Source organism: Orcinus orca, chromosome 2 (genome assembly GCF_937001465.1).
Source record: "Orcinus orca chromosome 2, mOrcOrc1.1, whole genome shotgun sequence".
Classification (NCBI taxonomy): Eukaryota; Metazoa; Chordata; class Mammalia; order Artiodactyla; family Delphinidae; genus Orcinus; species Orcinus orca.
Window position 1 is genome coordinate 61,024,308 of NC_064560.1, and position 13,876 is coordinate 61,038,183.

Genomic DNA, 13,876 nt, shown 5'->3' on the forward strand with positions numbered 1-13,876 from the left:
ACCAGGGATCGAACCCATGTGCCCTACAGTGGAAACGCAGAGTCTTAACCACTGAACAGCCAGGGAAGTCCCAAAGCTGCTTTTTTTTTTTTTAAATGTTTAACTTTTTAACTCCTTATTCTTCCCCTTGCTATTCTGGTTCCCTACAAGATTAAAAATGTCTGTCCACATACCAATCAACATTCTTCTCTTATTAGGCTGCAGCCCAGGCCTCTTAAGATCAAAACTCATTTTTTTTTCGCCATGCCTCATGGCTTGCAGGATCTCAATTTCCCAACCAGGGATTGAACCCAGGCCACAGCAGTGAAAGCACCAAATCCTAACCACTAGACCACCAGGGAACTCCCAAAGGTCAAGTCTTAAATGAGTTCTGGTCCAGAAAAATAACCAGCCACTGGGCAAGCCCAGGACAGTGAGTCAGGTAGCACCCACCTGTAGCCCACCTTGCGGGCATAGTGCAGGCAATTCTCCTTTACATGCGTCTGGAAGTAGGCAGAGCGACAGAGGGCTCCACACTCCGGACAACAGTAGGGGGACTTGTGGGCGTGGATCCGCTGGTGGGCACAGAAACTGCACTGGTTGGGCAGCAGCATCTGGCACACCTGGCAAGTCTAGGAAAGAACAGCAAGAAAGCAGTTCATGCAGGAGCCACAGGCCTGTAGCTCTCCAATCAGAGCTGTCTGGCTTTCCTAGGACATGGGTCAGAATGACCTCCTCCCCCAACCATTCTCTCTTCCAGCTCTCCTAGGACACTAGTGAAATCCCCAGGCCTCATGAAGTGTTGACACTGACACCCAAGCTAGCTTTGTCTCTCACCTTATTAATCAAAAACAGACCTGACCGTATTTTCCCAAAGGTTAGTCCTACATGTAGGACTGTGTGTACTTCTTTCCTCTGGCTTAGCAGAGGACCACGTTTTCCTTTTCAGAGGCCCAAGGCACTTCTTGAATTCTAAGACCTCATTACACTGCCAGACTCACCAGGGCCTCTACCCTAGCTCAGCAGGTTCCTACTCAACAGCTTTAGTCAGCTGACTCAGGGACTTCCAAAGTAGACCTGAGCCTACCCTGGTTAATGCTCAGAAGCCCCAGTGCAGACTAACTGAGCTTCCATAACCTCAGCCCACTCTGAGGGGTGCCCTGAGCCACAACTGACCACATACACCCACAGGAAAGCATAGGATAGGTAGCAGCTCCTTTGTTCTCAGTCCCAGGAGAGAACCAGAGGCTAACAAGTCCTACAGGCAGACTCATTGAAGCTCTCTAATGGGGACAGCCCAGACAGCCCAGAGGGGGAAAGCAAGAGACTAATCTGGTGCCTGCATCTGAAGAGGCCCTTCTTAGGAAAAAAGGGACAACTGTACTACTCACTAAGGGGGCCATTGACCTGGGGTCAGAGGAGTGCTTAGAGGGATAAGTTGTTAGGGAGGTCAGGAAAAGATCTCTGCTTTAAGCAGCAATATCCAGAATATAGGGCCTCTACAGGACAAACAATCCAGCGTTTTCAACAAAAAAAATTTCAATGGAAAAAAAAGATTAAGGGAAGAGGAATTTACAGATTAAAAGAGACTTAAAAGACATTTTCAGTGTATACAACTGCAATGTATAGCCCTTATTTGGATCCTGATTCAAGCAAGCCAAGTGTAAAATGAAATGAGACAATCAGATATTTTAACCCTAACTTAATGATGACAATACTGAGACATCTGCCATTTGATATTAAGATTTGATAATAAGGAATTATTATTAATTTTAAGATGTGATGATATTATGTCTATGTTTTGGTATTTTTTGAGGATAAAACTTTATCTTTTAGATATATATACTGAAATAGATACTATAATGCTGGAATTTGTTTAAAAGCAATCCACTGGGGGAGAGGTGAGTAAGAACATAGATGAAACAAGATGGGCCACTGAGTTGGTAACTGTTAAAAGAAGGTTCATTATACCATTCTTTCCACTTTTATATATGTTTGGGACATTCCATAATAAAAGGTTTTGTTGTTGTTTTTTCACTATTGCTCTAGGTGCAAAACAGTAAACAAGTATGCTATTTTTTGTGTAAAAATGGAGGAAATAATCACTCTCACACATACACACACACATTTGTTCATATTTGCAAAAAAGGAGCAATGGAGCAGTAAACCAAAAGTCAATAAAAAATGGTTACCTATGGGGAAGGAGGGAACAGGGTGAAACGGACAGGAATGGAAGCAAGACTTTTCTGCATATACCTTGTTATGTAATTTTGGAATCACATAAATGTTTTACATAATTTCAAATACATATACAAAATTAAACTAAATAAACAAAAGCATTCCGTAAAAACTGAAAAACAGAAACAACCTAACTATGTATCAAGTAGGTGACATAACCATGTAGAGAAAAAAATTATCCCCAGTGACTTTTAAAACACAGTATTTTGACTTATACATTCTTAATATGATATATTCTAAGGACAAAAAGAACTGCAAATACACCTTCAACTTTATGCAGTTGTCCTAACATTAGAAACAATATTGATTTTGATATTTAAAAATTGGTGTGTATGGGTGTGTCTGTGTTTATGTGTGTAGTAAGAAAATCTTAGGAACCAAGATTTTCAGTATAAAATCAGTTACATAAAAAGGATAATCTTGGGCTTCCCTGGTGGCGCAGTGGTTGAGAGTCCGTCTGCCGATGCAGGGGACACGGGGTCGTGCCCCAGTCCAGGAAGATCCCACATGCCGCGGAGCGGCTGGGCCCGTGAGCCATGGCCACTGGGCCTGCGCGTCCGGAGCCTGTGCTCCGCAACGGGAGAGGCCACAACAGTGAAAGGCCCGCGTACCGCAAAAAAAAAAAAAAAAAAAGGATAATCTTACATTTTAATACCTGCATAAACTCATGATCTTCCTTTCCTCTTTTTCAAAAAATACTTTTTAGCTCTGACCACTGAAAAGGCCTAGGAACAGATATATCCAGCAGAATAAGCATCTCTGGTGCCCAGAATGTGGCCTCTAAATATCATTTCTCACACACATGCACACAAAAAAACCCCGGCTTCTTGGAAAAACAACTGACTCTAGGTTTAGTACAAGAAATGTGCCCAGGACATCTTGTTGGGGCTCAAAGTAAGAAAGCTTCTCAAGGTTTAATGAGTTCATATCAAAAGGACATAGGAGCCAGCTTGAAGGGGCTCCCACTGATCAAAGATGGGACAATTGAGCATCAAAAAGAATGACTCACAGGACTTCTCTGGTCACACAGTGGTTAAGAATCTGCCTGCCTGCTGAGGAATGCCTTATCTCCTAACTAGTTTGGGACATTAGCCAAGTTAAAATCAATAAGTGCTATAAACCACTTTATGTTGTTCCTCTCAGACTTCACGACCAGGGTGATAGATGGTCTGTGTTTGGAATGTATACACAGCTTGTGTAGAAAGGTTTGAATCAGCTTACAGCTTAAACCAACCCAAACAAGCCAAGTGGAGACTGAGTCCAGGTATGGACTCAGGAAGAGTGGACACCATCATGCTTTGAGGGTCACAGATCACTATCTACAACTTGGCTGTGAACTCGTGGCAAACATTCCTGGCAGCAAATGCAAAAACAATAAATGTTGTGTACAACAATGAAAAAAAAAGAAGAATCTGACTGCCAATGCAGGGGACACGGGTTTGATCCCTGGTCCAGGAAGTTCCCACATGCCACAGAGCAACTAAGACCGTGTGCCACAACTACTAAGCCTGCGCTCTAGAGCCCACAGGCCACAACTACTGAGCCCACACACTACAACTACTGAAACCTGTGCACCTAGAGCCCACGCGCCACAACAAGAGAAGCCACCATACTAAGAAGCATGGGCACCACAACGAAGAGTAGCCCCCACATGCCACAACTGGAGAAAGCCCGCACGCAGCAATGAATACACAATGCAGCCAAAAATAAATAAATTTATAAAAAAATAAAATAAATACTCGAGATATTTTTTAAAAAAAGAATGACTCACAAATCAAAAACATACAACAGATTCACAAAAAAACAAAAAGAAGAGGACACAAGCATAACACAAAAGAAAACCATCAAACCACAATAGGAAAAACAAAAAGAAAAAGAAAGGAACAAAGAAGAAATACAAAATCAACTGGAAAACAGGTTTAAAATGGCAATAAATACATATCTGTCAGTAATTACCTTAAATGTCAATGGACTAAATGCTCCAATCAAAAGACACAAAGTGGCAGACTGTTGATTAAAAAACAAAACAAAACAAAAACAAGAGCCTATAATATGCTGCCTACAAGAGACCCACTTTAGGGTGAAGGACATACAAAGATTGAAAGTAAGGGGATGGAAAAAGATATTTCATTTAAAAGGAAATAATAAGAAAGCAGGGGTAGTAATATATCAGACAAAACAGACTTTAAAACAAAGGCCAAAATGAGAGATAAAGAAGGACACTATATAATGATAAAAGGATCAATACAAGAAGAGGATATTACACTTGTTAACATATATGCAGCCAATACAGGAGCACCCAAATGTATAAAACAAATACTAACAGACATAAAGAGAGAAACTGATGGGAATACAATAATAGTAGGAGACTTTAACATCCCACTCACATCAGTGGACAGATCTTCCAGACAAAAAAACAATAAAGCAACAGAGATCCTAAATGACATACAATAGAACAGGTAGACCAATTGATATTTTCAGAACATTACATTCAAAAAACACACATTACACATTCTTTTCAAGTGCCCATGGAACATTCTCTAGGACTGACCACATACTAGGATGCAAAACAAGCCTCAACAAATTTTAGAGGATAGAAATTATTTCAAGCGTCTTTTCTGACCATAAGGGCATGAAACAAGAAATCAACCACAGAAAGAGAAATGAGAAAAAAAGATTACATGGAGACTAAACAACATGCTACTAAAAAACCAATGGGTCAATGATGAAATCAAAGAGAAAATTTTAAAATACCCTGAGACAGGGCTTCCTTGGTGGCGCAGTGGTTGAGAGTCCACCTGCCGATGCAGGGGACGCGGGTTCGTGCCCCGGTCCAGGAGGATCCCACATGCCGCAGAGCAGCTAGGCCCGTGAGCCATGGCCGCTGAGCCTGCGCATCCGGAGCCTGTGCTCCGCAACGGGAGAGGCCACAACAGTGAGAGGCCCACGTACCACAAAAAAAAAAAAAAAAAAAAAAATACCCTGAGACAAATGACAATGAAAACACAACCATACAAAATCTATGGGATGCAGCAAAAGCAGTTCTTAGAGGGAAGTTCATAGTGATACAGGCCTTCCTCAAAAAGCAAGAATAAACTCAAATAAACAACCTAACCCACCACCTAAAAGAATTAAAAAAAGAAGAACAAGGGCTTCCCTGGTGGCACAGTGGTTGAGAGTCTGCCTGCCGATGCAGCGGACACAGGTTCGTGCCCTGGTCCAGGAAGATCCCACATGCTGCGGAGCAGCTGGGCCCATGAGCCATGGCCGCTGAGCCTGCGCGTCCGGAGCCTGTGCTCCGCAACAGGAGAGGCCACAACAGTGAGAGGCCCGCGTACCGCAAAAAAAAAAAAAAAAAAAAAAAGAACAAAAAAACCTGAAGTCAGCAGACAGAAGAAATAATAAAGTTCAGAGAGGAAATAAATAAAATAGAGATTTAAAAAATTATAGGAAAAACCCAATAAAACCGAGAGCTGTTTCTTTGAAAGGGTAAACAAAATTGACAAATTTCTGGCCCAGGTCGCCAAGAAGAAATGAGAGAGAACCCAAATAAACAAAGTAAAAAGTAAAAGAGGAGAAATAACAACTGATACTGCAGAAATACAAAAAACCATAAAAGAATACTATGAACAACTATACGCCAACAAACTGGACAACATAGAAGAAATGAACAAGTTTCTAAAAACATACAGCTCACCAAAACCGAATCAAGAAGAAATAGATAGGGACTCCCCCAGTGGTCCAGTGGTTAAGACTCCGTGCTTCCACTGCAGGGGGCATGGGTTTGATCCCTGGTTGGGGAACTAAGATCCCACAAGCCATGGGGCACAGCCAAAAACTAAAAATAAATAAAAATGTTTTCAAAAAAGGTAAAATTGGGACTTGCCTGGTGGCACAGTGGTTAGGAATCCGCGGGCCAATGCAGGGGACACATTCCCTGGTCCGGGAAGATCCCACATGCCACGGAGCAACTAAGCCTGTGCGACACAACTACTGAGCCTGCACTCTAGAGCCCATGAGCCACAACTACTGAGCCTGTGTGCCACAACTACTGAAGCCCGCAGGCCAAGAGCCCACGCTCCTCAACAAGAGAAGCCACTACAATGAGAAGCCCTCACACTGCAATGAAGAATAGCCCCCACTCACCCCAACTAGAGGAAAGCCCACGCACAGCAACAAAGACCCAACACAGCCAAAAATAAATAAATAAATAAAATAAATTTAGTTTTTTAAAAAAAGGTAAAATTGGGCTTCCCTGGTGGCGCACAGGTTGGGAGTCCGCCTGCCGGTGCAGGGGACGCGGGTTCGTGCCCTGGTCTGGGAGGATCCCACATGCCGCGGCGCAGCTGGGCCCGTGGGCCATGGCCGCTGGGCCTGTGCGTCCGGAGCCTGTGCTCCACAGCGGGAGAGGCCACAACGGTGAGAGGCCCGCGTACCACAAAAAAAAAAGAAAAGGTAAAATTATCATTATATGCAGATGACATGATAATATATAGAGAAAACCCTAAACACTCCACACAAAAACTACTAGAGCTGGGCTTCCCTGGTGGCGCAGTGGTTGAGAGTCCACCTGCTGATGCAGGGGACACGGGTTCGTGCCCCAGTCTGGGAATATCCCACATGCTGCAGAGCGGCTGGGCCCATGAGCCATGGCCGCTGGGCCTGTGCGTCTGGAGCCTGTGCTCCGCAATGGGAGAGGCCACAACAGTGAGAGGCCCGCGTACTGCAAAAAAACAAAAAACAAAAAACAAAAAACTACTAGAACTGATAAACAAATTCAGCACGGTAGCAGGATACAAGATTAACATATAGAAATCTATTCCACTTCTTTACACTAACAATGAAATATCAGAAAGGGAAAGTAAAAAAAAAAAAAAAAAGCAAAACCCTTTCACAATCACATCAAAAAAAAAAAGATGCAGCAAAAGCAGTTCTAAGAGGGAAGTTTACAGCAATACAATCCTACCTTAAGAAACAAAACAAAACAAAACAAAACAAAGAAGAAACATCTGAAATAAACAACCTAACCTTACACCTAAAGCAATTAGAGAAAGAAGAACAAAAAAAAACCCCCAAAGTTAGCAGAAGGAAAGAAATCACAAAGATCAGATCAGAAATAAATGAAAAAGAAATGAAGGAAACAACAGCAAAGATCAATAAAACTAAAAGCTGGTTCTTTGAGAAGATAAACAAAATTGATAAACCATCAGCCAGACTTACCAAGAAAAAAAGGGAGAAGACTCAAATCAATAGAATTAGAAATGAAAAAGGAGAAGTAACAACTGACACTGCAGAAATACAAAGGATCATGAGAGATTACTACAAGCAACTCTATGCCAATAAAATGGACACCCTGGAAGAAATGGACAAATTCTTAGAAATGCACAACCTTCGGAGACTGAACCAGGAAGAAATAGAAAATATGAACAGACCAATCACAAGCACTGAAATTGAAACCGTGATTAAAAATCTTCCAACAAATAAAAGCCCAGGACCAGATGGCTTCACAGGTGAATTCTATCAAACATTTAGAGAAGAGCTAACATTTATCCTTCTCAAACTCTTCCAAAATCACCATCACTCTGAGACCAAATCCAGACAAAGATGTCACAAAGAAAGAAAACTACAGGCCAGTATCACTGATGAATATAGATGCAAAAATCCTCAACAAAATACTAGCAAACAGAATCCAACAGCACATTAAAAGGATCATACACTACGATCAAGTGGGGTTTATCCCAGGAATGCAAGGATTCTTCAATATACGCAAATCAATCAACGTGATACACCACATTAACAAATTGAAGGAGGAAACCGTATGATCATCTCAATAGATGCAGAGAAAGCTTTCGACAGAATTCAACATCCATTTATGATAAAAACCCTCCAGACAGCAGGCATAGTGGGAACTTTCCTCAACATAATAAAGGCCATATATAACAAACCCACAGCCAACATCGTCCTCAATGGTGAAAAACTGAAACCATTTCCACTAAGATCAGGAACGAGACAAGGTTGCCCACTCTCATCACTATTTTTCAACATAGTTTTGGAAGTTTTAGCCACAGCAATCAGATAAAGAAAAGAAATAAAAGGAATGCAAATTGGAAAGAAGAAGTAAAGCTGTCACTGTTTGCAGATGACATGATACTATACATAGAGAATCCTAAAGATGCTACCAGAAAACTACTAGGCTAATCAATGAATTTGGTAAAGTAGCAGGATACAAAATTAATGCACAGAAATCTCTGGCATTCCTATACACTAATGATAAAAAATCTGAAAATGAAATCAAGAAAACACTCCCATTTACCATTGCAACAAAAAGAATAAAATATCTAGGAATAAACCTACCTAAGGAGACAAAAGACCTGTATGCAGAAAATTATAAGACACTGATGAAAGAAATTAAAGATGATACAGATAGATGGAGAGATATACCATGTTCTTGGATTGGAAGAATCAACATTGTGAAAATGACTCTACTACCCAAAGCAATCTACAGATTCAATGCAATCCCTATCAAACTACCACTGGCATTTTTCACAGAACTAGAACAAACAGTTTCACAATTTGTATGGAAACACAAAAGACCCTGAATAGCCAAAGCAATCGAGAAAGAAAAACGGAGCTGGAGGAATCAGGCTCCCTGACTTCAGACTATACTACAAAGCAACAGTAATCAAGACAGTATGGGGCTTCCCTGGTGGTGTGGTGGTTGAGAGTCCACCTGCCGATGCAGGGGACACAGGTTCATGCCCCGGTCCGGGAAGATCCCACATGCCACGGAGCGGCTGGGCCCGTGAGCCATGGCCGCTGAGCTTGTGCATCCGGAGCCTGTGCTCCACAACGGGAGAGGCCACAACAGTGAGAGGCCCGCGTACAGCAAAAAAAAAAAAAAAAAAAAAGACAGTATGGTACTGGCACAAAAACAGAAATATAGATCAATGGAAGAGGATAGAAAGCCCAGAGATAAACCCACACACATATGGTCACCTTATCTCTGATAAAGGAGGCAAGAATATACAGTGGAGAAAAGACAGCCTCTTCAATAAGTGGTGCTGGGAAAACTGGACAGCCACATGTAAAAGAATGAAATTAGAACACTCCCTAACACCATACACAAAAATAAACTCAAAATAGATTAAAGACCTAAATGTAAGGCCAGAAACTATCAAACTCTTAGAGGAAAACATAGGCAGAACACTGTGACATAAATCACAGAACGTTCCTTTTTGACCCCCCTCCTAGAGAACTGGAAATAAAAACAAAAATAAACAAATGGGACCTAATGAAACTTAAAAGCTTTTGCACAGCAAAGGAAACCATAAACAAGACGAAAAGACAACCCTAAGAATGGGAGAAAATATTTGCAAATGAAGCAACTGACAAAGGATTAATCTCCAAAACATACAAGCAACTCATGCAGCTCAATATCAAAAAAACAAACAACCCAATCCAAAAATGGGCAGAGACCTAATTAGACATTTCTCCAAAGAAGATATACAGATTGCCAACAAACACATGAAAGAATGCTCAACATCATTAATCATTAGAGAAATGCAAACCAAAACTACAATGAGATATCATCTCACCAGTGAGAATGGCCATCATCAAAAAATCTACAAACAATAAATACTGGAGAGGGTGTGGAGAAAAGGGAACCCTCTTGCACTGTTGGGAATGTAAACTGATACAGCCACTATGGAGAACAGTACGGAGGTTCCTTAAAAAACTAAAAATAGAACTACCATACGACCCAGCCATCCCACTACTGGGCATATACCCCGAGAAAACCATACTTCAAAAAGAGTCATGTACCACAATGTTCATTGCAGCTCTATTTACAATAGCCAGGACATGGAAGCACCCTAAGTGTCCATCAACAGATGAATGGATAAAGAAGATGTAGCACATATATACAATGGACTATTACTCAGCCATAAAACGGAATGAAACTGAGTTATTTGCAGTGAGGCCACAAATGGCCACGCTAAAGCAATCTACAGATTTAAGCGAGGTGGATGGACCTAGAGACTGTCATACAGAGTGAAGTAAGTCAGAAAGAGAAAAACAAATACCATATGCTAACACATATATATGGAATCTAAAAAAAAGAAAAGAAAATGGTCAGAAGAACCTAGGGGCAAGACGGGAATACAGATGCAGACCTACTAGAGAATGGACTTGAGGATACGGGGAGGGGGAAGGGTAAGCTGGGACAAAGTGAGAGAGTGGCATGGACATATATACACTACCAAATGTAAAATACATAGCTAGTGGGGAGCAGCCGCATAGCACAGGGAGATCAGCTCGGTGCTTTGTGACCACCTAGAGGCGTGGGATAGGGAGGGTGTGAGGGAGGGAGACGCAAGAGGGAAGAGATATGGAGACATATGTATATGTATAACTGATTCACTTTTTTATAAAGCAGAAACTAACACACCATTGTAAAGCAATTATATTCCAATAAAGATGTTAAAAAAAATCACATTAAAAAAAAACAAACAGGGGGCTTCCCTGGTGGAGCAGTGGTTAAGAATCCACCTGCCAATGCAGAGGACACGGGTTCGAGCCCTGGTCCGGGAAGATCCCACATGCCACGGAGCAGCTAAGCCCGTGCGCCACAACTACTGAGCCTGTGCTCTAGAGCCTGCGAGGCACAACTACTGAGGCCTGCACGCCTAGAGCCCGTGCTCCACAAGAAGCCCATGCACCATAACGAAGAGTAGCCCCCACTTGCTGCAACTAGAGAAAGCCCACGTGCAGCAACAAAGACCCAATTCGGCCAAATAAATAAATTAATTAATTAAAAAAACAAAACAAAAACAAAACAACTTAAGAATAAACCTGACCAAGGAGGTGAAAGACTTATGTGATGAGAACTATAAAACACTGATAAAGGAAACCGAAGATGTTTCAAAGATATGGAAAGATATCCCATGCTCTTGGATTGGAGGAATTAATATTGTTAAAATGGCCACGCTACCCAAAGCAATCTACAGATTTAATGCAATCCCTATCAAATTACCCAGGACATTTTCCACAGAAATAGCAAATAATTCTAAAATTTATATGAACCATTAAGGCCTCAGAATTGCCAAAACAATCCTGAGGAAAAAGAGCAAAGCAGAAGGCATAACCCTCACAGACTTCAGACCATATTACAAAGCTACGGTAATCAAAACACCATGGTACTGACACAAAAACAGACATGAATCAACGGAACAGAATAGAGAGCCCAGAAATAAACCCACAAACCTACAGTCAATTAATCTTTGACAAAGGAGACAAGACTATACAATGGAGCGAAGACAGTCCCTTCAAGCAAGTGGTGCTGTGAAAGCTGGAGAGCCACATGTAAATCAATGAAATTAGAACACACCCTCACACCATACACACAAATAAACTCAAAATGGCTTCAAGACTTAAATATAAGACATGACACCTTAAAACTCCTAGAAGAGAATGTAGGCAAAACATTCTCTGACATAAATTGTACCCATGTTTTCTTAGGTCAGTCTCCCAAGGCAATAGAAATAAAAGCAAAAATAAACAAATGGAACCTAGTCAAACTTATAAGCTTTTGCAGAGCAAAGGAAACCATAAACAAGACGAAAAGACAACCTACAGACTGGGAGAAGATATTTGCAAACAATGCAACCAACAAGGGCTCAGTTTCCAAAATATACAAATAGCTCATACAACTCAATAACAAAAAAACAAACAACCCAATCAAAAAACGGGCAGAAGACCTAAACAGACATTTCTCCAAAGAAGACATACAGACGACCAGTAGGCACATGAAAAGATGCTCAACATTGCTAATTATTAGAAAAATGCAAATCAAAACTACAAAGAGGTACCACCTCACACAAGTCAGAATGGTCATCATTAAAAAGTCTACAAATAGCAAATGGTAGAGAGGGTGTGAAGAAAAGGGAACCCTCCTATACTGTTGGTGGAAATGTAAATTGGTGCAGCCACTATGAAAAACAGTATGGAGGTTCTTCAAAAAACTAAAAATAGAGTTGCCATATCATCCAGCAATTCGCACTCCTGGGCATATACCCAGACTAAACTATAATTCGAAAAGATACATGCACCCCTATGTTCAGAGCAGCACTGTTTACAATGGCCAAGACATGGAAGCAACCTAAATGTCTCTGGACAGACGAATGGATAAAGAAGACGTGGTATGTATGTATGCACACACGTGTACACACACACACACACACACACACACACACACAATGGAATACTACTCAACCACAAAAAAGAATGAAATAATGCCATTTGCAGCAACATGGATGGGTCTGGAGATTATCATACTAAGTGAATTAAGTCAGAAAGACAACTACCATATGATATCACTTATATGTGGAATCCAAAACAAGACACAAATGAACTTATTATGAAACAGAAACAGACTCACAGACATAGAGAACAGACTTGTGGTTGCCAAGGGGCTGAGGGGATTAAGGAGGGATGGATTGAGAGTTTGGGATTAGCAGATGCAAACTATCACATATAAAATGGATAAACAACAAGGTCCTACTGTGTAGCACATGGAACTATATTCAATATCCTGTAATAAAACCTTAATGGAAAAGAAAAAAAAAGAATGACTGAACATATAAACATACTGAATATATAGAAACCAATAAGTTCATTATAACACTACCACTAAAAATAATAGAGGAAGTCACCTCATACCGATTAGGGTGGCTACTATGAAAAAAACAGAAAATAACAAATGCTGGTGAGGATGTGGAGAAATTGGAACCCATGTGCACTACTGGTGGGAATGTAAAATAGTACAGCCACTGTAGAAAACAGTATGGGGGCTCCCCGAAAAATTAAAAATAGAATTACCATATGATCCAGCAATTCCACTTCTGGATATATACCCAAAAGAACTGATATTGTACAACACAAGGAATATAGCCAGTAATTTACGATAACTATGAATTTTGGAGTATAACCTTTAAAAATTGTGAATCACTGTATTGTACACCTCTAACTAACATAATATTGTACAGCAACTATAATAAAATAAAATAAAATACTTGATCACACAAAAAAAGAATTGAAAGTAAGGTCCTGAAAAGGTATCCGTACACCATGTTGATAGCAGCATTATTCATAATACAACTGGAGGCAACTCAAGTGTCCATCAGTGAATGAATGGATAAACAAAATGTGGTATATACAACAACAGAATATTATTCAGCCTTAAAAAGAAAGGAAATTCTGTCAAATGCTAAAATATGTATGAACCTTGAAGATATTATACTAAGTGAAATGAGCCAGTCAAAAAGAGACAAACACTGTATGATTCCATTTATGTGAGCTACCTAGAATAGTCAAATTCATAGAAACAGAAAGTAAAATGGTGGTTGCCAGGGGGAAAGGGGAGGGGAGAATAGGGAGTTGTTATTTAATAAGTTTAGAGTTTCAGCTCTGCAAGATGAAAAGAGTTCTGGAAACTGACTTCACAACAATGTGAATGTACTTAACGCTACTAAACTGTACACTTAAAAAATGGTTAAGATGGTAAACTTTATGTTACGTGTATTTTACCACAATTTTTAAAAATAATAGAGGAGGGACTCTCAAAACACCATTTAAGATTGTTGGGGCATCAATTCACTACTGT

The 13,876-nt window shown here is 40.6% G+C and overlaps 1 protein-coding gene across 14 annotated transcripts in view; it reads right to left on the reverse strand.

Annotated features, from left to right (window-relative positions):
• Positions 1 to 13,876, reverse strand: part of ZNF592 (zinc finger protein 592) — a 59,708-nt gene that overhangs the window by 13,007 nt on the left and 32,825 nt on the right. For all 14 annotated transcript variants that reach the window (XR_004475964.2, XM_033402907.2, XM_049705764.1 and 11 more), the window contains one exon: positions 433 to 611. Coding sequence is in view for 13 of the 14 variants with exons in the window: in XM_033402907.2 (XP_033258798.1) it covers positions 433 to 611 (179 nt within the window). In the remaining variant the exon portion in view is untranslated. The remainder of the gene's footprint in view (positions 1 to 432; positions 612 to 13,876) is intronic.